This window comes from Beta vulgaris, chromosome 9 (assembly GCF_026745355.1).
Source record: "Beta vulgaris subsp. vulgaris cultivar EL10 chromosome 9, EL10.2, whole genome shotgun sequence".
NCBI classification, from domain to species: domain Eukaryota; kingdom Viridiplantae; phylum Streptophyta; class Magnoliopsida; order Caryophyllales; family Amaranthaceae; genus Beta; species Beta vulgaris.
The window spans coordinates 26,981,095-27,007,278 of record NC_079210.1 but is presented as its reverse complement, the minus strand read 5'-3'; the positions used below and the strand labels follow the sequence as shown (position 1 = coordinate 27,007,278).

The 26,184-nt window shown below is 36.3% G+C and overlaps 3 protein-coding genes and 1 long non-coding RNA gene across 4 annotated transcripts; 1 reads left to right on the top strand and 3 right to left on the bottom strand.

The window, feature by feature from the left end:
* Nucleotides 1–1,878: 1,878 nt before the first annotated feature.
* Nucleotides 1,879–9,300, bottom strand: LOC125493225 (uncharacterized). Its single transcript, XR_007269740.2, has 3 exons — nucleotides 9,037–9,300; nucleotides 8,864–8,913; nucleotides 1,879–1,934 (listed from the first exon to the last, which is right to left on the bottom strand). It is a non-coding gene; the product is annotated as an uncharacterized LOC125493225 (long non-coding RNA).
* A 7,834-nt stretch (nucleotides 9,301–17,134) lies between these two features.
* LOC130590187 (protein FAR1-RELATED SEQUENCE 2-like) lies at nucleotides 17,135–19,629 on the top strand. Its single transcript, XM_057392217.1, has 3 exons — nucleotides 17,135–17,513; nucleotides 17,878–18,224; nucleotides 19,621–19,629. Exons 1-3 carry the CDS (start codon nucleotides 17,237–17,239, stop codon nucleotides 19,627–19,629), a joined length of 633 nt encoding a protein of 210 aa, XP_057248200.1. The 5' UTR covers nucleotides 17,135–17,236.
* Nucleotides 19,630–19,788: 159 nt separating this feature from the next.
* LOC130590078 (uncharacterized) lies at nucleotides 19,789–21,659 on the bottom strand. The gene is made up of 4 exons (XM_057391980.1): nucleotides 21,439–21,659; nucleotides 20,663–20,911; nucleotides 20,257–20,403; nucleotides 19,789–20,163 (listed from the first exon to the last, which is right to left on the bottom strand). The coding sequence occupies exons 1-4, from the start codon at nucleotides 21,649–21,651 to the stop codon at nucleotides 19,957–19,959; spliced, it is 816 nt and encodes a 271-aa protein (XP_057247963.1). The 5' UTR covers nucleotides 21,652–21,659; the 3' UTR covers nucleotides 19,789–19,956.
* A 1,091-nt stretch (nucleotides 21,660–22,750) lies between these two features.
* LOC130590020 (spore wall protein 2-like) lies at nucleotides 22,751–25,585 on the bottom strand. Its single transcript, XM_057391883.1, has 4 exons — nucleotides 25,176–25,585; nucleotides 24,258–24,585; nucleotides 23,673–23,909; nucleotides 22,751–23,389 (listed from the first exon to the last, which is right to left on the bottom strand). The coding sequence occupies exons 1-4, from the start codon at nucleotides 25,230–25,232 to the stop codon at nucleotides 23,223–23,225; spliced, it is 789 nt and encodes a 262-aa protein (XP_057247866.1). The 5' UTR covers nucleotides 25,233–25,585; the 3' UTR covers nucleotides 22,751–23,222.
* Nucleotides 25,586–26,184: the final 599 nt, after the last annotated feature.

Below are 26,184 nucleotides of genomic sequence, written 5' to 3'. Positions count from 1 at the left end.
CATCTCATTAGCATACGCATCAAATACTAACACTCCTTCGTTCCACATCTTCTGTAAATCTTCAACAAGCGGCTGAAGGTATACATCTATGTCATTTCCAGGTTGTTTGGGCCCCGATATAAGAAGCGACAACATCATGTACTTGCGTTTCATGCACAACCAAGGAGGCAAGTTGTAAACCACTAAAACTACTGGCCATGTACTATGCTGCGAGCTGAGATTGCCAAAAGGGTTCATGCCATCCGTACATAATCCAAGCCTCAGATTCCTATCCTCATTACCAAATGACTTATGCACCCTGTCGATAGTTTTCCACTCAGGCGAATCAGCCGGATGCTTGAGCAACCGTCTTTCTTCCTAGATCTGCATGCCACCTCAAATTCTTCGCATCTCCTTTAATTGAGAACATGCGCTTAAATCTAGGTATTATGGGTAGATACCACAACACCTTGGCTGGTGGTCCTTCACTACCTCCAGCTCCTTCACGCTTGTACCTCGACAATCCACAACGTGGACACTCATGTAAATGCTCATACTCATTACGATAAAGCACACAATCGTTAGGACAAGCATGTATCCGCTCGTACTCTAAACCCAAAGGACACATCAGCTTCTTCGCATAATAGTACGACTTTGGCAGTTCATTTCCATCAGGGAGCATCTCAGCTAAAACTTCCAACAACGATGTGAAACTAGAGTCCGTCCAACCAGCGTTCGACTTAATGTTGAACAGTGTTACCACCGCGGAAAGTTTGGTGTACTTTGTACAACCTGGATACAACGTTTTCAGCAGCCTGAGACATAGACTCAAAAATACGAGGTCGTCTACACGACTGATCTTCAACCTCGTGTATCATCTCGTCTACCCGATCCCTATCATCATCTCCAAATTCATCATCCAAATTCTCATCCCCTAACTCATCATCATCCTTCTTTTTTTCTTCACATACATCATTCTTTACTCCAGAGCTTCCCATATACCTCCCCTGCTCACCATGCCAAATCCATACGTGGTATTGAGGCCTAAACCCACGGCGAAAGACATGCTCCCTAACCACATGTATACTACTAACCTTGCTCACATTTCTACAATCCAAACAAGGACAATAAAAGTCGACTGCTCCAGAGGATGTTTGATATTCTAATGCACTTCTACAGAATTCCAGACCCCATTCACAAACTCAATCGATTCACGACTACCATACATCCAAGTACGATCCATCTCATTCAAGAAGACCACCTCTAATAATTAAACACAACATTCATTATAATGCATCAATCATTATTAAAGTACACACACTCACATATTCAAATCACACACGTATACAACAAGCTAAGATAGTCACATGTTCAATTGTATGCATGCAGTCAAAGGTCCTTATCACTCCAACCTAACCCATCCTTGGACGTCTAATCTCACTAGTGAATATATGCCAACTTTTCAATTCTAAGGAAAATCCGGCAGCATTTCCCTACAGTTCTCCAAGTACACAATGTAGATAATTGCTTATCTACATATGTACCCAGAGAACAATGTAGCAAACGATAAGCCAAGATTTTCCTCAGAATTGAAAAGAAGACACACATTCACCACCTAAGTGAGATCAAACGTCCAAGAACAGTCCCAAACCGGGGACTATTCAAGACTTACTCCTAATGAGTAAGTCTTGAACGGGTATCTAGGCATATATGATGATGATTCAAACAACTAGTTATATATTTTCATATATATAGCTAAATCACATTGCGTTTTCATACAATCTCATATCAACAAATAATATATATATACATTATAAAAAATACATATACATTCAATAAATTATCAACTTTGTCTACATGTTAAACTATTATTAGTTACCTCTTAACACCAACGACGAGCAATGAAGAGAAAAGAGCTACTTGGGACTTTATTTGCCTTCCTTAGCCTCTTCTTCCTACAATTGACAAAACCCACATTGCACATTAATCATTTAATTCAATTAAGAAAAACAAAAGTAACTTAAAAACAAAATTAATTCATACCTAATTAACCACTCAAATGGTGGAGAAGAAATGAGAAGAGAAGAGAAGAGAAGGGTAGTGGTGATGGTGGAGAAGAGAAGAGAAGAGAAGAGAAGGGTCGCGCAATGTGGGTGGCGCGCAAGGTGGTGGCGGACCCACAATGTGGTGGAGAAGAAATGAGAAAAGAAGGGTACTCGAAATTGTTGTGGGCGGCACTCCGATTCCGACGCAATGTTGTGGTGGTGGTGGTAGTGGTGGTCGCGCAGTGTGGGTGGTAGTGGTGGAGCAATGTGGGTGGTGGTGGTGTGTCGAATTAGGGCTCGCAAGGTGGTGGTGGTGCACTCGGTTTTTCGCACTAACACTATTGGGTGAAAGAGAGAGGGAAAGTGGGAAGGAGTATAGTAAGGCGCGCATAAAAGTTATCGAAAAAAAAAAGTTCAGCTAGTAGGGCTGCGCTAGTAGTAAAAAGCGCAGCCCTACCTTGAGAAGGGCTGCGCGTTCTAAAAAAACGCAGCCCTTCCAATTGAAGGGCTGCGCTTTTTTGAAAAGGCGCAGCCCTTCTGTTTGAAGGGCTGCGCTTTTTTGAAAAAGCGCAGCCATTCAACAATAGGGCTGCGCCTTTTTCAAAAGCGCAGCCCTTCTTACGCAACCCTTCTGCTTTTTTCCCCTAGTGAATTTATCAAGCTAATCTTTCCTAGTGATCACTGCTCAAAACGAAACCTGGTTATTTGGCATATGAAGCTCTTTTAACTTGATCCCATCCTAATGAAACACCAGACGAGGCACGGGGAAAAAGGCATAAATAATGTTCAAGGCATGAGTTACAAAAGAGAAGAGAAATAAAAAGAGTGACCCATGTGATTAAAAAAAAAAGAGATAGAGAGATGTAAATGTCAAATAAAGTAACGTTTTATTTATTTTTGAAACGACCGAAATGATAAGTGTTTTATTTATGTAAGACTGGAGGAAGTATGACTTCAACTAGTTCCATAATTATATGTGCAAATTTCTTCGTAATGCAGGCATTGGGGTCCTTTTACTACATAGGCTACCTCGACAAGCTTCAGTTGTGCCGCAATACAATGTACGCTCGAAAGCCTGATATTGCAACAGATCTATCATGGGACGAATTGATCCCTAGGTGTATTAGGGTCATTGAATTTGAACATGGAATATTTTTAGATGCTTTTTCCACAATGATTGGCACTAGAAGTTCTATACAAAAGTATACATATTGCTTAGCTTGGGGACTCAAAGTGTGACCATAGTGTTCTAGAATCGTGTAGTGTTTTGACGTGTTGTCTTGCTACCTTTTGTATGGTTTTTTGTTTTGCTTCTTCTTTTCTTTTTTTTATTACGGATATGCAATTACATTTTTTTGGGATGCTAGAATGCGTTCCAAAACCAAAATTACGCGAGTTCAATTTAGATTCACGTTTTGCTATGCTCTTGCAGCTGCTTTATCTTCCACAACTGTTCAACCGCTTGAAAAGTTCCATTTTCTTAAACTTCAGAATGGTTGGTAAGAGCGCAATACACATCATATAGATGCATTTCCATTTACCCCCTACTCCATTCTTGTTAGAGTATTGTATGGCGATATTAGTGGCACATATTTATGAATATATTGTTTCCTTGTTATTTAGGTTTCCTTATCTTGTACATATATATTCTTGATTGATTAATGAAATATACAAGCCTTAACCTAATCTTAGCATGGTATCAAGAGCCTCCCATCTTTGCAAACCCTATCTCTAAACTCCGACTTTACCACCGCCGCCTGTAATGGCCGGTGATACTCCACCGAAACATCCAACCCCTTCATCGAAAATTCAACCAAATTCACCATTTTTTTAGGACCTCAAGATCGTCCTGGTGATTTCATCACCCCGGCCCGTCTAAAAGCCGATAATTTCGACACTTGGGCTCGTGCTATCCACGTCGCTCTATGCTCTCGCTGGAAATATGGTTTCCTTGATGGTTCCATTTCCTCTCCCACGCCACCATGTACGGAGGACGACTGGAACACCATTCATTATATGCTAGTCTCTTGGATTACTAATACTATTGATCCTGAGGTTAGTTCTACTCTTTCTTACTATGACAATGCTAAAACTTTGTAGGATGACCTCCATGAATGGTACTCGGTTGTTAATGGCACCCGAATTCATCAACTAAAATCTGAGATTATACGATGTGAGCAAACCAAAACTATGCCGGTTGCCACGTACTTTGGTAAACTAAAGGTCCTTTGGGATGAATTAACCCTCCATGAACCTCCTCTTGTGTGTAAGTGTGGTGATCTTGGCCCTACTTGGGCTTCCAACATGAGGTCAACAAGCCCCTACTTGGGTAATCCACATGTGTAATCCACAGGTGTCCCACATTGGAAGAATTGAAAGTATATGACTAATATATAAGCTAATGGGTTACTCCACCTATCACCATATGGTTTTAGGATGGAACCCCATTAGGCTTGTATGTGGTCATACTCTTCTCTTGTGTGGGCTTGTGTTGAGCCCTCCGAGGTTTGTCATGGTATCAGAGCCGACGATCCCGGCCCAGGGTATGTGGCCCATTGAATGCAAGATGGAAGGTTTGATCTGTTTGGAGCACGTGGCCCAACAGAATTGTGTCCCAAGTAGGGGCGCCCCAAATAGGGGCTTGTTGACCTCATGTTGGAAGCCCAAGTAGGGCCAACGAGGTGTATGTGACCTATCCAATTGCAAGTTTAAAGGTGGCACACATGTGAGGGGGAGTGTTGAGAGTGTAATCCACATGTGTCCCACATTGGAAGAATTGAAAGTATATGACTAATATATAAGCTAATGGGTTACTCCACCTATCACCATATGGTTTTAGGATGGAACCCCATTAGGCTTGTATGTGTCATACTCTTCTCTTGTGTGGGCTTGTGTTGAGCCTACCGAGGTTTGTCAATTCTACATGCAGTACGCACGTGAATATTATATTTTACAGCATCTCTTACGTTGTGATTAGTATATTTGTATTGCAAATTTTGGGTGCATAATTCCTTGCTTCCATACTTGGAGGTGAGCAGCTAAAAACAAGAAACTGTCAAAACTTTAGTCTATTATCTTATTAGGAACCTTATGAAGTATAATTTGAGTAAATAGTCAATCTATGACCAGATTCAGAACTCATCGTAATTTTTGTTGTTAGCAAGAGTTTCTGTAAATTATGGTGCAATTTTGCCTTTAGCTTGACTGCCCACCCACAAGAAGTGAACTTTTCCACTTCCAATATGTTTTCACAACTCATACTATGGTAAAAAGAAAATTAACATGTAAGTTCCTAATTAGCAACTGAAAGACTTCAATAGCTAAAGCTTTCATGTCTTCAGTCTCAGACTGGTTGTGAAATTCACAATTTTGGAAGGTGACACTTGATAATAAGCCTGTTTGGCAAAGTGGTTGTGCTTCTACTTCTTGATAGTTTGCTTTATGATGGGAATGTGAGACATAATGAGACAAGTGTAGGTTTTGAAACTGTAGTAAAGAGTAGAGGTCAGTGATATAGTTTCCAATTGATTTTTTTTTTTCATTTGGGAAAGTAAGTAACTGATGCTCCTATGATAAAACTTAAGCGAACTGGTTGGAGTCATGTTGGTGTTTGGCTATGTTCCTTAACCAAATATGGAAAAGATTATTTAGAGTAAATAAATCAATCATATATCCATAAGTATATGCTCAACCAAATATGGAAAAGACACTTGTGTATAAAATAAATTATAGTTATGTTGATGTTTGGGCTTGGGGAAAGCAATTTTTATAAAAGCGTGCAAGCCTATGAATCGAATGCAGTTGAGCTCAATTAGGTCAAAAGGATTCAAGTTAGTCGAGATTGAACTGTTCATGAACTTTCCCGAAATGACAGCAATTGTTTCAATATTGCTTTTGATTTTACTGCTCCAATGGAGAAGTATGAAAATTTTATTTACCTCTAGAAGTCATTGTTTGATTGTTTTTCTTTTAATCTTTGATACAGTGATATCCGAGGTGTTGCTGTTGGTGGCGTTAATGGTGAACCTATTACTATTAGAACCAGTTTCAGAGTCCATAGCTGCTGCATTTGCTTCATGGCTTTCTGATAAAAAGAAAGTTGATGGTTCCAGGCCCATGAGCGTTTCCATTGGTCATGATTCTCGAAAATCAGCCTCAATGCTTCAGGTATTAAACTGGCATTTAGATTGATATTTGTCATTAGAATAATAAATTAGTCTTTTGGCTTGGAAAGATTCTGAAAACCTTGTAAAATGTGATTTGGTCTTCCACTTTCTTGATGGTTATTTGTCTGCATTATGATACAACACATAGAGTATCAAGAGTTTCGGGAGTATGGTTGATTTATTATAAATGAATCTCATGTATGCCCCCTTATTTGACCTTAAAAGTTAGAACATTTAAGTTCCTTTTCTACTTCAGACATGTTCCATAATAACTCCAGGTAGGCACCAACAAAGAAACAAATGTTTATCATTTTCTAATGTTATCTAATTTCTATTAAAATGAGGTTATACTCATATACTCATTTTATTGTTTTCATGTGTCAGAGAAGCTTTTAGAGGGTTTTCATATAGTTGATGTTGGCAATGGAGCAGGAGGCTTTTTTGTCGTAAGTACCTTTGGCTTTTCAGTATTATTTGTGACAGAAACATTGTTATATCTTGCCTATATACATCTAAAGTGTGCTTAAGTTTCTACTTATATTTTGATGTCAAATCCTATGAACAACGAACAATGAGAAATATGCTCTTGAGAAGTTGTTACTTTGTCTTCTATTCTTTCAACTTTCAAGTACTCTGCTTTTTTAGAACTAAACTATATCATCAACTGTACTCTATTGTCGTCATAACTTATGAAGAAAATGTAAAAAATTTGTGAAGAAAATGAACCTTCTATTTAAACTTCCTCTAAGCTGTTATTTTTTACATTTATGATCAGTAAACATAGATTAACTGGGGGAAATAATTTCTTCTATAAATGTTCAGATGCCTTTATTTTCAGAGAATGTAACCTAAAATTACATGATATGGTATGAAATGGACGATTTTAACCCAAAACGGCCTAGAAAGGCCTTGAAACGGCCTTTACTTGCACAAACTTGACTAGAACGATCAAATTAGAATTGTAATCGTCCTAATACTGCTTAAACAACATATTAGATCACAATGTAACCTAAAATCACATGCTGTGGTATAAAATGGATGAATTTAACCCAAAACGGCTTTTAAATGGCCTTTACTTGCTTAAACTTGACTAGAACGATCAAATCGGACTTGTAGTCGTCCTAGTAGTTCTTAAACAACATATAGAATAAAATGTGACCTAAAATTTCATGTTATGGTATATATATATAATTGTTTTTATTTAATCTTATTAGGTTTACAACACACCAAGGGATGCGTCATTTACTGTTGAGGAAATCAAAAAAGTTCGAGACAAGTTTTCTTCCTTCGTTATCGATTGTTTTCTATGAATTTAATTTGTAAACACGTACTTTAAATCTGTATGTCTGCTTCTCTATAATTTTTTATGATGTTTAACCACCATTTTGCTTAACAGAAGCAAAGCCAAACCTTGAACTGAACTTGTGGGACTTTGACAGCAAGGCAGATGTGTTTCCTCGGCCTGACATTGGCTGTGAACCCTGGAGTTTCTAGTTTAGGTGAGAAATCTATGCTGGATTGCAATGGTCATTTCTATAGGTTCCAGTCACCTTGACCATCTCTAGGTCACCAAAAGTGAAAAACCAATCAAGTGAATCACTTTTTATATCAACTACGTAGTGTTGGTTATTCATGGTTGGAGATTAACTGATGTGTGGCTTTTCCATGAATGAAACAGTGTTAGTGACAACTGATTCTTCACTTGCTTGACCATCAATTTCACTTTATCTATTTTCGCACTCAATTATTTCTTGAGAGAGTGCTGTTAGAAAGTTGGCGCTTGCTGATTATTGCGCATGTGCTACAGGCAAGGAAGAGCTTTCGAGCTTTAAGAGGTTTGGTGAGGCTATAAGGAGTAATGAAAGGGCATAGTGTGAAGCGGCAAACAGCAAATGCATTGAAATGCATGCAGATGCTAGTTCGCGTACAAAATCAAATTCAGTCACGGCGAATTCAGATGTTAGAAAATCAGGTGCTACAGCGTCAGGCTGCATATAAGAATGAGCAAGACCTAGAGAGCAGCTTTTCTAAGTGGATTCCAAGTTTCATGTTCAGTTTTTCTCTGTGATAATTCCCTCCATTCAAGCAATTCCATTCCCAACCAGAATTAAAATCGTGGATTTTATGTCAATCGATGAATCCTTTTACAGTCTAAGAACCAGGATCAATGGGATGATAGCACTCTGACTAAACAAGAAATTGAGGCTAGAATGAAGAGGAAGTATGATGCGATTGTTAACAGAGAAAGGGCCATGGCCTATGCATATTCCCATCAGGTACTTTATCTCTTTGGCTTATATCATAAAATGGGTTTTCTTGAGCTATTCTGAACTATTTAGCGTAGAATATGGGCACGTTTCTGGAACGGAGAAACCTCGGTTCCCAGCGATGATTCGGCTTCGTTGGTACGGAAAAAGCTCAGGTTTCGGAAATGGAAACATATTGAAAGAGGGAAACCTCTGTGCCAAAAGTTTTCGTGTTTCACAGATTCTCAAAGTCATAGCAAGAGGTTTTCTATGCATAAAAAAATTCTACTCAGTCCTGAATCAATATCAGTAGCTAGTAGCACCTTTTTCTGTTTGTTTTGTTTTATGAGAGAGCCTATACATTAATATAGTACACAGAAGGTAATGCAAAAGAGTAAGCAGGAAAAGCAGATGACTGGAGACCTACCAAATTTACAGATCTTTTTTCATGTAGTTTTTGAACCCTTGCATCTGCTCCTGTATCATTAGAAAGTACATAAAGCTTATACTACTAAATATTTTGACCCAAAAAGCTGTATCAAAACTTTCTAATTGCTTCTTTGCATAAAATAAGAATTGGTAGATCTGGACTATGCGTACCTTAGTAACTAACTTGGTTTGATATGCCTTTGTTTGAATAGGAAATGTTCGGAATCGGAAAGCGAAGAATCATATACCTAAACTAAATCATATTGCTATCTCTACCTATGTAGAATTATGAAAAACTGAAATCTAAATTGAGATCAGTGCAGATAGGTAGAGATAATTAGGCACAAATATTGCTCTATATATAAGGTCCCAACTTTAGTTGTATTGTTTGTTCCCTGGCGAGGAAACTGTAAATGAATGAGAGAAGAAAGAACGTATGCTGTATGCTTGCCATTTTCAAGCTAAATCATATTCTTTATTTGCTTACCTTATATAAGAAAGTTTTATTCTTGGATTCTATTAGCAACTGAGAACTGACATTCTTCTCTGTAATCCAGTTTTCTTTTCGCTTTTTTCACCTTGCCGAAATGGGGCAACTCATCCAGTTGACCCGTCCTTGTCACTGTCATTCAGGTTGGGGCCCATTATTGGATGTATCCTCCCCCCACCAGCCGAGTCATTACCTCTGATTGACTCTAACGTCTTTTTTCTTTTTTTCAATGTGGAGGGAGCATAGAGATGTAATTATTTCATTTATTTTTCTTATTCCTTCTCCAACACTAAAATAATCATGTTAGGGATCATAGTTATTATGCTCCTTGGAGCGATTTGTGAATACATTATAGTTGTTTATGTAAAGAGTATATTTTTTGTCCCTTGTTGCAACTTTTTCATTTTGAATCCCTCTAAATCGTCATGTAAGAGTATGCTGCTGCACCCGCACCTACCATGTGTGTACCACGCCCCTGTTTCAGTTTCTCTTTAAAGCAATGCTGCTCTCTACTTCGGGTGCGTTCTAACAACAACAACAATTTTTTTTTATAAAAAAATATACGTCAAGTGCTCCGGTTGTTAGGAAAAAACCGGAGCACTTAACTCACAAGTGCTCCGGTTTTCTCTGAACAACCGGAGCACTTGATGTATTTTAAATATACAAAATTCACAAGTGCTCCAGTTTTCAAGACAACTGGAGCACTTGTAAATTTAAGTGCTCCGGTTTTCAACTGGAGCACTTGATAAATACTCAAGTGCTCGTATGACGTATGCAACGGGTCAAATACGGAGCACTTGAACAGTTTTTAACCGGAGCACTTGATGTTTTTTCCACTAGCGTAAAGATTTGATACCTTAGACGGTGAGTTGAAGCTATCGAGTATGAAGTCTCACGATTGTCACGTAATGATGCAAGTATTCTTACCGATTGCAATTCGAGGGATATTGCCGAAACACATGAGACATATCATAACAGAGTTGTGTTCTTTTTTCAATACTATATGTAGCAAAACGTTACAACTGTCAAAGCTTGATGTTCTCAAGGCTGGCGTGATAGAGACTTTGTGCAAGTTTGAGATGTATTTCCCACCTGGTTTCTTTGACATTATGGTCCATTTGGTTGTACATCTAGTTCGAGAGATTAAGCTATGTGGTCCGGTGTTTTTGAGGTGGTGTTATCCATTTGAGAGACATATGGGCTCTTTGAACGATAAAGTAAGGAATCTAGCGGAACTAGAAGGAAGTATTATTCAAGTGATTGTAAGTAAAGAGGTCGGTAATTTTATGGCCGAGTTCTTAAGTAATGTTGATCCTAATGGACTTCCTACATCTCGACACGAGGGCAAAATCGAGGGTAAAGGTACACTTGGCTCCAAGATGATTGTACCTCCTGTTGAAAAGCGGATACAAGCACACTTATATTGCAGCATATGGTACAGGTCCATCCCTACTTGGATGAACATATGGAGGAGTTTCGTGATCAGAATCTAGGAAAAGGGGCTAGAGCATTGATGCAGTAGCAAAATAAGACATTTATTGATTGGTTTCATAACCGATTAATGCGTAAAGTAGATTCCACTATTTCAGAAACTCTTAAGTGGCCAGCATTTGGTCCTCGAGAAGCTGTGCACTCCTATGAGGGTTATCATCTACATAGTATGCAAATGCCAAAGACAAGTCTCCTATTGATGCTACATTGATATACTATAGGCGGGTTCAAGATATTTGGGAGCTTCACTACTCTGGTTTCACGGTCTGCTTATTCCGATGCAAGTGGGTTGATTATAACCGGCGCTACATAAGAAGATATGACCCTTGTGGATTTACTCTTGTAGACCTATTACGAGAAATTAAAGAGCCATTCGTGCTTGCATCACAAGTTAAGCAAGTAATCTATGTCACTGACTCTTCTGATAAGAAGTGGTCAATTGTTGTCCCGGGAAAAAGAAGTATACTTAGAGTTGGTGATGTTGAGGATGAGGAGGAGTATGATGCTTTTAAAGACACCCCGCCTTTCACGATTCCCGACGCCAATGTCACTGATGTGGAGCTAGCAACAAAGTACATGTGTGCGGATTATGGGGAAGGGATAATGGTTGAAACTTCATAGGATGGTGGCAAAAGGCTCGACTTCTCAATTTCAAATTCTGAATTTTGGCTTTTGAAGGTAACTCGCTTTAATTCTCACTTTTAGTTTCATGTAATGTCATGTTTAGTTCTTTTTAGTGTCTATATATGTATTGCAATCATCTAAACTAGCTTCACATGTATTGAAACCCATTTTGGGTAAGTGGATGTCATTTTGGGCCGATTTCGGCTTTTCATGTTCGAATCCTTTATTTTCTCACTTTTAGCCGCATGTAATGGGATGTTTAGTTCTTATTATGATCACTATATGTATTGCAATCAACTAAACTAGCTTCACATGTATTGAAACCCACTTTGGGGAAGTGGATGTCACTTTGGGCCGATTTCGGCTTTTCATGTTCCAATTCTTTATTTTCTCACTTTTAGCCGCATGTAATGGCATGTTTAGTTCTTATTACGATCACTATATGTATTGCAATCAACTAAACTAGCTTCACATGTATTGAAACCCACTTTGGGTAAGTGGATGTCATTTTGGGCTAATTTCGGCTTTTCATGTTCCAATTCTTTATTTTCTCACTTTTAACCGCATGTAATGGCATGTTTAGTTCTTATTAGGATCTGTATATGTATTGCAATCAACTAAACTAGCTTCAAATGTATTAAAACCCACTTTGGGTAAGTGGATGTCATTTTGAGCCGATTTCAGCTTTTCATGTTCCAATTCTTTATTTTCTCACTTTTAGCCGCATGTAATGGCATGTTTAGTTTTTATTAGGATCACTATATATGTAAGAAACTGATTTGGGTACATGAAAATCGTTATGGCATATTTCTAGGTTTGAGCGTGGGTGGGGGACTGTGCAAGGGGGTGTTCAAGGGGTGTGCAGGGGGCAGTGGGGAGGGCAGTGTAAGGGTGTGTAGGGGGAGGGAAGTGCAAGGGGTGTGTAGGGGGCAGTTGGTGTGCAGGGGGTGTGCAGGGGGTGTGCAGGGGGCAGTGTGGGGGTGTGCAGCGAGTTTGCAGGGCAGGGCAGTGCAAGGGCAGCGTAGTGCAGGGGCAGCACAGTGGGCAGTGGGGGAGGGCAGTGCAAGGGGTAGTGCAGGGCAGAGGAGGCGGGTGGGGGGGGGGGGGGGGGGAAGGGCAGGGGTTGTGCAGGGTGTAGGGGGAAGGCAGTGCAGGGGTGCAGGGGGAAGGCAGTGCAGGGGTGTAGTGTAGGGGGGCAGAGGGTGTGCAATGCAGGGGTAGGGGGGCAGGGGCAGGGGCAGGGGCAGAGGGTGTGCAGTGAAGGGGTGTAGGGGGAGGGCTTCTTTGTCTTCTTTCACCAATTAGAACCCAAATTGGATTTTTCTTGTTGGGGACTGCATGATTGATTTACCCTGATTGATGCATAATTCTTCGAATAGACTGCATGATTGATTCAACCTCAAATAGAACACCTTGCTCTTCAGATGAGAAAAGATCCATCCGTTTTCTGGTAGCAGTAAATGCCACACTAGTACAATCATCATTCGGTCCTCCATGTTGCTTTGGGGGCCGATTCATCCTACTTTTCGACTCACAAGAGTTCGAAGAGCCCCAGCCACGACTTGTTTTAGAGCGTTTTTTCTTCCAGCGTGACCCGCCTGGATGTCCCCATGATGACTGTGACTCACTCACATTTCCAGCATTAGCCTTTGGAGAGTCCCAATCATAACCCAAATTGGGTTTTTCTTATTGGGGACAGCCAAAGCACAAGCAAGAAAGCGCTAGTGACTGGAATATGGACAAGGACTGAAGGAAAAATCGACAGTTGGGATTCTAAAAGATCAGAGGGAAAATCTCAAGCTGCCTGGGGACAACCAATTGACTCAACCTTGAAGAAATCTGCATAAAGTGCTGATGATCATGGGGGTCCAGACAAGTCAAATAAGCCAGGGGATATCTAATGTTTCCGAATCCCAACTGCCGATTTTCCCTTCAGAGGCCTTGTCCATATTCCAGTCACCAGCGCTTTCTTGCTTATGCTTTGGCTGTCTCCAACAAGAAAAACCCAATTTAGGCTCTGATTGGGACTCTCCAAAGGCTAATGCTGGAAATGAGAGTGAGCCACAGTCACCATGGGGACAACCAAGCGAGTTAGGCTGGAAGAAAAAACGCCCTGAAGGAGGTCGTGGCTAGGGCTCTTCGAACTCAAGTGAGTGGAAAAGTAGGATGAATCGGCCACCAAAGCAACATCGGGGACCAAATGATGATTCTACTATTGTGGCATTTATACTACTACTAGAAAACCGATTCATCTTTTCTCATCGGAAGAGCAAGGTGTTCTATCTGAGGTTTAATCAATCATGCAGTCTATTCGAAGAATTATGCATCAATTAGGGTACTTCAATAATACAGTCCGCAACAAGAAAAACCCAATTTGGGTTCTGATTGGGTTCTGATTGGTGAAAGAAGACAAAGAAGCCATCCCCCCCTGCACACACCCCATTAGAGTCAAGAAAAACCATTTCTCATGCTTTGAAACCCAATTTGGGTAAATGAAGGTCATTGAGGGCCGGATTTTAGACTTTCATGTTAATTTTCCTTAAATTCTCACATTTAGCCACATTTTAAGACATATATAGTACTAATAGCTACATATATAACCATTAGAGGCAAGAAAAACCATTTATCATGCTTTGAAACCAAATTTGGGTAAATAAAGGTCATTTAGGGCCGATTTAAGACTTTCATGTTCATTTTCCTTAAATTCTCACATGTAGCCACATGTGAAGACATATATAGTACTAATAGCTACATATATAATCATTAGAGTTAAGAAAAACCATTTATCATGCTTTGAAACCCAATTTGGGTAAATGAAGGTCATATAGGGCCGATTTTAGACTTTCATGTTCATTTTCCTTAAATTCTCATATTTAGCCACATGCTAAGACATATTTAGTACTAATAGCTAGATATATAACCATTAGAGTAAAAAAAACCACTTCTCATGCTTTAAAACCCAATTTGGGTAAATGAAGGTCATTTAGGGCTGATTTTAGACTTTCATGTTCATTTTCCTTAAATTCTCACATTTCGCCACATGTACTAATAGCTACATATATAACCATTAGAGTCAAGAAAAACCATTTATCATGCTTTGAAACCCAATTTGGGTAAATGAAGGTCATTTCGGGCCGATATTTGACTTCTTAGCTCAACTTTAATTTATTTAACCTCCCGCACTTAATCTCACTATTGACTTCTTATATATGTGTATTAGGTTATTAATGTTTGAGAACGTATTGTGTCGGACTCGTCCGAGACAACACTCTCATCGGACGAGCAACGCGCGCGACTTATTAAAGACCGAAAAAATAAAAAATAAAAAAACAAAAAAAAAACACTTTCATCCCCTTCATCCGCTTCATCTGCCATTGTTCAAGAACAAAAACAACCGAAACATATCCAACAGATCCACTTTCTCACTGCAAATCTAGTTCCACAACTGAAATCTAGTTCAACCAAGAATGTCAACCGAAGATTCGAATTCACAAATCGCAAGTTCGTTACAAATTGATCTGAGCAATGAGAATACTGACAGAGATCTCACATTACAAATTGAACTAAACAATGAAAACCGTAACATAGATATCACATCAGAAAAAAAGAAGAAAGAAATTACATGAAGAATCAGCTGGAAAACAAGACAAAGCAACAGGTGTATGTCTAAAATTAATTTTCAATTGCATTTACTCATTTTCAGTTAGAATTTTGATTGTATCAGTTAGTATGTATAAAATTAGCATTTACATTGCAACAAAAGTCTATTTTCACTCATTAACTTCTTTTTCGGTTAGACTTATTTAGTTTTCAGTTAGACTTATTAAGTGTTCAGTTAGAGTAATTTAGTTTTCAGTTAATATAGTTTTCAGTTAGACTTATTTAGTTTTCAGTTAGACTTATTAAGTGTTCAGTTAGAGTAATTTAGTTTTCAGTTAATATAGTTTTCAGTTAGACTTATTTAGTTTTCAGTTAGACTTATTTAGTTTTCAGTTAGACTTATTAAGTGTTCAGTTAGAGTAATTTAGTTTTCAGTTGGACTTATTAACTCTTTAGTTAGACTTATTTACGCTTCAGTTAGACTTATTTACTCTTCTGTTAGACTTATTTACTCTTCAGTTAGACTGATTCAGTTAGACTTATTAAGTGTTCAGTTAGAGTAATTTAGTTTTCAGTTGGACTTATTAACTCTTCAGTTAGACTTATTTACGCTTCAGTTAGACTTATTTACTCTTCCGTTAGACTTATTTACTCTTCAGTTAGACTGATTTAGTTAGACTTATTAAGTGTTCAGTTAGAGTAATTTAGTTTTCAGTTAGACTTATTAACTCTTCAGTTAGACTTATTTACACTTCAGTTAGACTTATTTACTCTTCAGTTAGACTTATTTACTCTTCAGTTAGACTTATTCAGTTAGACTAATTTAGTTTTCAGTTAGACTGATTCAGTTTTCAGTTAGACTTATTTAGTTTTCAGTTAGACTTATTTTCTTTTCAGTTGGTCCTTAATTTATTTCATTTAGTATAATTATTCTTTCATTTGATACTATTACAATCATTTTCAGCTACACTTGTTTAGTTTTCAGTTAGTGGTTTTGTTCTTTAAGTTAGTGTCCTTATTTTTTGTTTAGTTAGTGGTTTTGTTCTTTAGTTTTCAGTTAGAATTATTTAGTCTTCAGTTTGAGTTAATTATTATTAAGTTAGACTTATTTATAATTCAGTTAGACCTATTTAGTTTTCATTTAGACTCATTAATTTTTCAGTTAGCCTTATTTACTTTTCAGTTAGACTTATTTAGTTTTCAGTTAGACTCATTTAGTTGTCAGTTAGACTCATTGAGTTTTCAGTTAGACTTATTTAGTTTTCAGTTAGACTCATTTATTTCCACTATTTCAGTTAGACTTCTTTCTTTTTCGTTTAGACTTATTGATTATTCAGGTAGACTTAGTTAATTTTCAGTTAGACTTATTTAGTTGTCAGTTACACTTATTACTTTTCAGTTAGACTAATTTACTTTTCAGTTAGACTTATTTAGTTTTCAGTTAGACTCATTTAGTTTTCATTTGGGCTTCATATTACTTCTTTTTGTCTAATGAAATTTTCAGTTAGCATTTACACTGTTTTCAGTTAGACTTCTTAATTTTTCAGTTGGTCTTCATATTATTTCATTACCTTTTCAGTTAGATTCACAAGCATTCAAATGAAAGTGATTTCTAGCATAATATGTACTATCTTAAAACAGGTTTTCCCAAATACAAGACATAGGCTTTGCCTTTGGCATATAGAGAAGAACTTTATAAGCCATTTCGGATCCCTCAAGACCAATGAAGACTTCAAGAACATGTTCAAGAACTGTTTGATGGGGTGTCAAAATGAATCAGGCTTTGAAGAATTGTGGGCGAAAATGATGGAATTGTATGGACACGAGAAAAAGGAATGGTTCGAGCAAGTATATGATCAGAGACACAAGTGGTGCACCGCGTTAAATAGGGATATGTTTTCAGCTGGAATCTTATCATCACAAAGAAGTGAAGTCACAAATAAGGCAATATCATTCAATGCAAAAGCAACAACAAACCTGTTTGAATTCTATCATATATTTGAGCAAACAGTGAAAAGATGGAGAAGCAATGAAACTGGTGACAACTTCCGGAATAGAACTGAACGTCCCAAAGCCGTCAAATCCAAATCAAAGCTTCTGAAACATGCAGCTGATGTATACACACTAGCACTGTATAATGACTTTGAAACAGAGTATGAGTGGGCAATGGCATCATTTTTACGAGCATTTGCAACAGAAAACTCACAGCTGAAGTTGTTTGAAGTCTCACCAGAAGAAGATTTCACCAATTCACATACAGTAGCATACGATGAGGCTACAACAGAATTAGTGTGCTCATGTCAATGCTTCACAGAGACGGGGATGCTTTGCTTTCACATAATAAGGGTCATGCACATGTTCAGCATATTTCAAATACCACAACAATATATCCTTAAGAGATGGACAAGACTTGCAAAGTCAGCAGTATGGGAGAATGTTCAAGGTTAGTGAAATAAATCAATATGACTAACTGACAAATGAAAGCAACTAACTGAAAAACTCAAGACTCCAACTGAAACAATTAACTGATCACCTGAAAGATTTAATTAGTGAACTGAAAAAAAAAAGGCTCCAGCTGAAACATTAGTATAACTAACTGATCCATTAATGTTACTACCAGAACATTAATTGGGGGTTTTGTTTGTGTGTGGGAGGGGGGATATTAGTGGTGGGGGTTTTGGGGGGTGTGGGGTTTAACACTTAACTAACTGAAACAATTAACACACCACCTGAAAGAATTTATAAGCTATCTGAAAAATTTAGTTAGTCAAATGAAATAATTGACTAAGAAACATTTATTAAAGCAGACAAGGACCAAAACCAAAATGCACTGTTGTGGACACCATGGAGACATGCAATAACCAAGAATTTCTACAACCTAGTGTCAATATGTCAATCAAATGAGGATGCAAGAACATTATGTGACAAGTCGTTGAAGGAATTATACAAATCAGTGAAAGAAGTTTTCAAGACCGATCAACAAAAACAACAAGAAATCGAAGACGAAGAACTACGAAGACAAACAGTTGAAAATCCTGAGGTGATAAAGACAAAAGGAAGACCCCCAAAGGAAAACAAGAGAGTAAAAGGACATTTTGAGAAGCGTAAAATGAAGACAAGGCATCCGAACGAATATGGAACAAAAACCCCAAATGTACCTCGAGTTGAATAGTGTTCAAATAATATTAGTTTTCAATTGTATTCCAGTCAGTAATTGTATTGAAATTTACACTTGTTTATTTCTAAGCTACTCAAAATTCAGTAATATTAGTATTTATTGTCCTTCAGTTAGACTTGTTTATTTTTCAGCTAGTGTTTCTAGTACTTCAGTTAGACGTGTTTACTTTTCAGCTTATATTAATTGAGTTTCAGTTAGACTTGTGTATTTTTCAGCCAGGGTTAATTCTGCTTCAGTTAGACTTATTTATTTTTCAGCTAATCTTTATACTGCTTCAGTTAGACTTGTGTATTTTTCAGCTAGTCTTAATTATGCTTCAGTTAGACTTATTTATTTTTCAGCTTGTATTAATTGTGCTTCAGTTAGACTTGTGTATTTTTCTGCTTCAGTTAGACTTATTTGATTTTCAGCTTCTATTAATTGCGCTTCAGTTAGACTTGTGTATTTTTCAGCTAGTGTTAATTTTCCTTCAGTCAGACTTATTTATTTTTCAGCTAGTATTAATTGTGCTTCAGCTAGACTTCTTTATTTTTCAGCTAGTGTTTATAGAGCTTCAGTTAGACTTGTTTATTTTTCAGTTAGACTTATTAACTCTTCAGTTAGACTTGTTTGTTTTTCAGCTACTATTTATAGTGCTTCAGTTAGAGTTAAAATTTATATTTACAAATATATGTCATACACTTATTATTATGAGTTAGATTTTTCATTTTTCAGTTGGTGATTGTATTTTTCCAATTAATTTTCAAACAACTTCATTTACACAAATGTATTCCATTCAAAGTAAGTGTAAATGTACAATTCATTAAAGAACACAGATATAAAATGTAAAATGAGTTCTGTGCTATTTCTACTGTACATTGCAAAATTTAATGGTGTGCTATTTCTACTGTACATTATAATAATAAAAAAAAAAGTTTGGCAACTAAGAATAATGAAATTTCAACAGTTGCTCTATTTTCACTTTGTCTCCAAAATTATTATTCAACAAATCTTCTACTTTCGCCTCATGCTCCCTCCTTCGCCGTGAAATGTGTGCTTCTTTTCTATTTGTCTTCTTTGATCGATTAAATGCTAATTTATCTAGAACAGCCTCTTTATCCTTCCTTATCTTCTGTCTTGCCATCAGTTCAGGTTTCTTTGCAGACCAAACATAACAATCATGCTTCACTTTCTCTCTCAGTTTGTTTAAAGGATGGTCCACAAGACGAAGAGCAAGCCTACACCGCTCAAGGTTTTTAGTGGCTGCCTAAAAAATAATAAAATCAAAACTATTAAAAAAGTTTCAAAAATGTAACAATTACAAAATAAAACTAACTGAAAACAAACAACAACATCAACTAGTCTTTATAGTGCTTCATTGTTTTTAATGTAGTCCTTATAATGCTTTCAGCTAGTAATGATTGTGTTTCAGTTAGACTTGATTGTTTTTCAGCTAGTATTTATTGTGTTTCAGTTAGACTTGTTTATTTCTAAGCTAGTCTTTACAGTGCTTCAGTTAGACTTCATTATTTCTCAGCTAGTCTTTACAGTGCTTCAGTTAGACTTCATCATTTCTCAGCTAGTCTTTATAGTGCTTCAGTTAGACATCTTTCTTTTTCAGCTAGTCTTTCAAGTCCTTCACTAACTGGCTATCATACCTTTTTCTATTAAAAAACTTTCAAAAACAGAAATGTAACAAGCAAAATACTCCCTAAAAACAATAAAGTAATCATACCCTTTTCAGGTCAACAAGTGCAACATGGTTAGTATTTTGACCGTCATACAGCTCCATGGTTTTAATTGCATAGACACCACAATCAAAATTGTTGTCCTTGCTTCTCCAAGGGAAGTAAAGAGTTAATGTTTGCCAATGGTGGAGACGATCAAAATCACGACATCTCATAGTATCTTGCATAAAAGAATCAAAAGCACGACACTGCATTTGAAGATCAAAAAGTAAACAACAATTAAAAAACAAGTAATAAAATGGAACAAAAAAAAATACAAATGCTCATAAAAAGGTACGTACAAAGTATGTAAGACCGTTAAATTCCTCATGCTTATACCTATCAATGTCCTTCATGTCTGTACGATTGTCAATATTTTCAATCCTTTTTGCTTTCTTGTTCAGCACCAAGACAGTATAATGATCATCCTTGTGAACAGGAACAAAAATCTGGAAGATAAACATAAGATGCAAAAGCAATAAGTCTACCTGACAGAGAACAAAAAACAAAATGAAATACTAAAAACACTAGCTGAACTAAAAACATACACTAACTGAAAACATAAACAAGGACTAACTGACAAGTAACATATACTAACTGAAATAACGAAGATACACTAACTGAACAAACATACACTAAATAAAACATAAAATAATACTAAGTGAAATCAAAACAAATAAAAAAATGGTTAACAATAATACAACTAACCAGTTCAGCTTCTCGAATATCATTCCCTGGAAATGATTTCACCCATGAAGAAATAGCTTCCTTACATTTCTTGATGAATAAATCATCATCTTTTGTAATCAGCTTTTTCTTGTTTTCTTCCCATTCCTTCAACTTCTGATCATACTGACTAGTGCCCTCCAGGTTCTTCAAAATAATCTCATTTTCAGCAATCTCACTCTCAAACTGAACCTTTTTTACCTTCTCAGCACACAACCAATTGATATAGTTCTACAACAAAAGAAAATAGATATTATGACAAACTGAAAGACAGAAGATAACCAACTGAAAAAATAAATTTAGTTTTCAGTTAGACTCATTAAGTTTTCAGTTAGACTCATTAAGTTTTCAGTTAGACTCATTAAGTTTTCAGTTAGACTTATTAACTTCTCAGTTAGACTAATTTACTTTTCAGTTAGACTCATTTAGTTTTCAGTTAGACTTATTTAGTTTTCAGTTAGACTCATTTAGTTGTCATTTTAAGTTGGTGGAAATTTTAAGTTACCATTTCCACTATTTCAGTTAGACTTCTTTATTTTTCAGTTACACTTATTTATTATTCAGCTAGACTTATTAAGTTTTCAGTTAGACTTATTTAGTTGTCAGTTACACTTATTTACTTTTTATTAGACTGAAAAAATAATATGACCAACTGAAAAACATAACATGACAAACTGAAAAACAGAAGATGACCAACTGACAAAATACTATGACCAAATGAAAACAAACATATAAAACTAAGCAATAACAACACTTACAAAAGGCATAATATTAAACCAGAATCTCCTTGTTGCAGAAGGTGATTCCTCTTCTTGCCTATTGAACATGAAGGCGCATCCGTCAATAACTCCACTTGTGAGCCAACCTTGACGAGGCATGCTAATTAAGTCGAATTTGTACAACTGAACCGCATAGTTGCTATGAGGATTATCAAAATCCACAATGAGATCACTTGTTAGTTCACTTTGCATAATTTCATTTTTCATCTTCACTTCTTCAGAATCTGTATCCAATGACATGTATGCAACATCTTCATACTCATTGTAAAATAGATAATCAACCAGCAACCTCTGGTCAGGAGACAGATCACTCAAATATCTATTATAATGTTGCAAACTTCGACACAATATTATGCCATGGTTGTTGACAGGAACAGCATGCAATCCAGGGGTAGAAGATGAAACAACACCAGCTTCCTTCTCATCCTCTTCTTTTTTAGCCTTGTCAGAAGATGAACAACTCCTTGATCAGCAATCCTATCAATCAGGTCCTCCAAACCTTCATCGTCATAATCATCACCTGGTTCCTTAACTCTCACAACTTTCCCAACTTTCTCTGAAGTAGGGTCATAGTCCCACCCCTTTAATAATTCAGGTGTTGAAGGGAGTTTTGACTTTGATTGTTTCTGAGGTTTGTAGGATTTGTATGATGATTGATCAGAATAAGAGCCATCACCCTGCATTCAATTAAAATATCAAAAAAAATGACAGATATACTAACTGAAAGATAAACATACACTAACTGAAAATAGAAACAGATACTAACTGACAAGAAACATAAACCAAATGAAAAATAAACTATTACTAACTGACAAGAAAGATACACTAACTGAAACATAAAATAATACTAACTGACAAGAAACAAACACTAACTGACATGAAACTTACACTAACTCAAACATAAACTAATACTAACTGACAACAAACATACACTAACTGAAATAAAAGATATACTAAATGACAAGAAACATACACTAACTGAAACAGAAAAATAAACAAATTAAAACAGAAACTAAAACTATACTTACTCGAGGATATTTTACATTTACTGGAGTGATGATTGGAATTGAACTTCCAACACCCTCACCACTCTCTGCACTGTCTGCAAGATCCTCAACAACAGGACTAGGAGTTAATAGTTGGAATGAAGGGCCATCGAAATCAGACAATGTTTTTCCTTTTAGCAGAAGAATCAACTCTCCAAGACTTTCTGCTATATACATTCTCAACAGCTTCAACAACAGAGGAGGAAGGAGGAGTTGGAGTACGAAGATCAACAAATCAATACCAGCAGCGGTGCGAGTAGGGACGTGTGTAGAAATCTTACACTTATCCTTATCCTTAGCCCCTTTAACTTGATCATCATCAGCATTCCTCCTCTTTGTATCATCTTCCTTTGGTTGTTCTTTCTCAACATCTTAATTCAAAAACAAAAAACAATAAAAAATAAATATAAAAAGTTCCATTTGATATTTATATGATATTCAGTTGGTATTAATACTATTTCAGTTAGAGTATCAAAGTTTTCAGTTGGTCTGAATATTCTTTCAGTTTGACTTGTTTATTGTTCAGGTAGTCTTTATAGTGCTTCAGTTAGACTTGTTTATTTTTTCAGCTAGTCTTTATAATACTTCAGTTAGCCCTATTTATTTTTCAGTTCGTTTTCATATTGTTACAAACTAAAAAGTATTTCAGTTGCTATTTATAAGATATTATTTCCTTTAGAGCATCACATTTTTCAGTTGGTCTTTGAATTCTTTCAATTAGGTATAAAATGAAAGAAACTTACTTCCTCCTTTCTCTCCATCTGCATGAACCCCAGCATCCAACTCTTTATTTCCTCCTTCCTCTTTATCTCCTTGAAGACCACCATCATCATCAGCATTGCCAGTCTTCTTATTATCATCTTCCTTTGGTTCTTTCTCATTATCTTCATTCAAAAACAAAAACAATAAAAAAAAAAATAAATACCAATAACTGAAAAACACAAAATCAAAATGAATAAATTCATTGACAAACTAAAACAATTTTTCCACCAGATTAAATAAAAACAAATACCAAAAGTTTCATTTGGTATTTATATGATATTCAGCTAGTATTAATATTATTTCAGTTAGAATATCAGACTTTTCAGTTGGTCTTTTTATTCTTTCAGTTAGCTATTTAACTTTTTCATTTAAGCAAACTGAAACAATACAATAAGAAGAACTTACTTCCACCTTCCTCTCCATCTCCATGAAGACCAGCATCCTTATCTCCTCCTTTGTCTTCATCTCCTTGAAGACCAGGATCACCATTATCATCAGCATCATCATCCTTTGTCTCATTATAATTCTGGTGATCCTTATCATCACCATCATCATCATCATCATCATCATCATCATCATCTTTATGCTGATCATCATCAGCATTCCTCTTCTTCTCATCCTCCTCTCCTTCTTTTTCATCATCTTCATTCAAAACATAAAAAAACAACTAAATACACATAAACTGAAACAATGTTTCCAACAGATGAAAAAAAAAAATAAACTGAAAACATCCAGCAATCAAATGAAAACTTAAGTGAAGTGAAAAAATTCATTTAGTATTCATCTCATTTTCAGCTGGTGTTCATATTATTTCAGTTAGACTGTCAAAGTTTTCAGTTGGTCTTTTTATTCTTTCAGTTAGAGTCTCAAAGTTAGCTATTTCACTTCTTCAGTTAAACATTTCTTTCAGTTAGAGTCTAAAATTTTTATTCCAACCAGATTACAAAACTACAACAACAAAATGAAAATAATATAATGAAAGGAACTTACTTCCTTCTTTCTCTTCAACTCCATGAACACCAGAATCCAAATCAGGAACATTTTCATTTCTTCCAAACTCCAATTCAACAGGCCGCTTCACCAATAGTGAAATTGTAGGATCAACTTTGTTTGCACTGTCTTTCGCTTCCAAATGACGCTTGCATATGTCGTCAATTTGACTCAGAAAATCTGGGTTAAATACTTCACTATCATCCAGAGAAATACTGTCTTGAGACAGCTTCTCGCCTTCCTCCCGAATATTCTGGGCAATCTCCAAATTCACTTGACAGAATGCAAGCGCATTCCTCTTCAACTTGTGCATGTTCTTCACATATTCCTTCAATTAAAAGAGCAAATAAAATAAACAAACAAATCAATATGATGATGACACAGAAACAACATAAACAAAAATATAAGGACCACTGAAAGAATCAAACTATCAAATGAAAACTTAAATGAAATAAAAATAAACTTATTTAGTTTTCAGTTACACTAATTTAGTTTCCAGATAGACTTATTTAGTTTTCAGTTAGACTTATTTAGTTTTCAGTTAGACTTATGTACTCTTCAGTTAGACTTATGTACTCTTCAGTTAGACTTTTTAGTTTTCAGTTAGACTTATGTACTCTTCAGTTAGACTTCTTTAATTTTCAGTTAGACTTATTTAGTTTTCAGCTAGACTTATTTACTTCTAAGTTAGACTTATTTATTTTCAGTTAGACTAATATAATTTTCAGTTAGACTTATTTACTCTTCAGTTACATAGTTTCAGTTAGACTTCTTTATTTCTAAGTTACACTTCTTTACTTTTCAGTTAGACTTATTTGCTCTTCAGCTAGAACTGACATTATTTCAGTTAGAGGTTAACAGTCTTCACTTAGAGTTCAAGAGTAAAAAAAATAAAAACATAAGATAAATGAAACTCACAGGAACATCAAGAGCATCTATTTCCTCATCAGTCATCAAACTATGAGGAAGATCCATAATAAGCTGCCTAGTTGAAGGTGATGGACCCTCAACCACCTTAATTATAGGAGAACCAGACTTCCTACTAGCACACTAACACTGGGAGTTTTAAACTCAACCTTCTGTTTTTCACGCTTCACCGGCAGAATAAAATCCATGTTGATCTCAAACTGCTTCACAACATCACTCAAATCCTTCTCTTCCTGCCAATAACTGATAAATGGCTTACTGACATTTGAATAATCCAGATTACGACACTTGAAGTTGTGAATAACAGCAAGAGTCAAAGCGCTAACGCATCCCCGAAGCTTGAATGATACTTTCTTCTGTCCAAGCTCATTCTTCTTCATCATAATAGACTGATGACAGTCCAAAACAGCAGCCGAAAGACTTCTCAATATATATCCACACCAGTCATAACATGAAATTGTAGATGCATCTTCTAAACTCTTGGCACATTTCAGCACAGGCCCTAAATAAGTTATAGGACATAGAAGCTTGGACAACGAAAAGATAACAAATAACTTCTTGAAATCATCCCCGGATTGATATTTCTTAAACAAATCATCCCAATTTTTTATACCAATATATGCCTTCTTGGGATCAGAAATACCAAGAAACCTATGCCAATCCTTCCTGGCACTTCCAGCCTCTATCTGACTACCTTTCCTCCTAAAGGCGTCATCATCTATAACCTCTACTGGTCTATCTGACACAGGTACCCCAAAACATCACTAATGGTAAACTTATTAAAAATCAGTTTACCATTCTTTGTTGAAAACATCATTCCAGATGCATTGTAATTCAACAACACCTCCAAATTCAGATTAGGACAAAACTTCTTTATCCTAATATCTAAGAGACTCCCAAACCCAATATCCCTAATGTCTTCTTTTTGGCTCATCACTCAAATTACTAACCACTTCATTTAAATGAGAATAGTCTGACAATACTTGTAGACTAATTGACT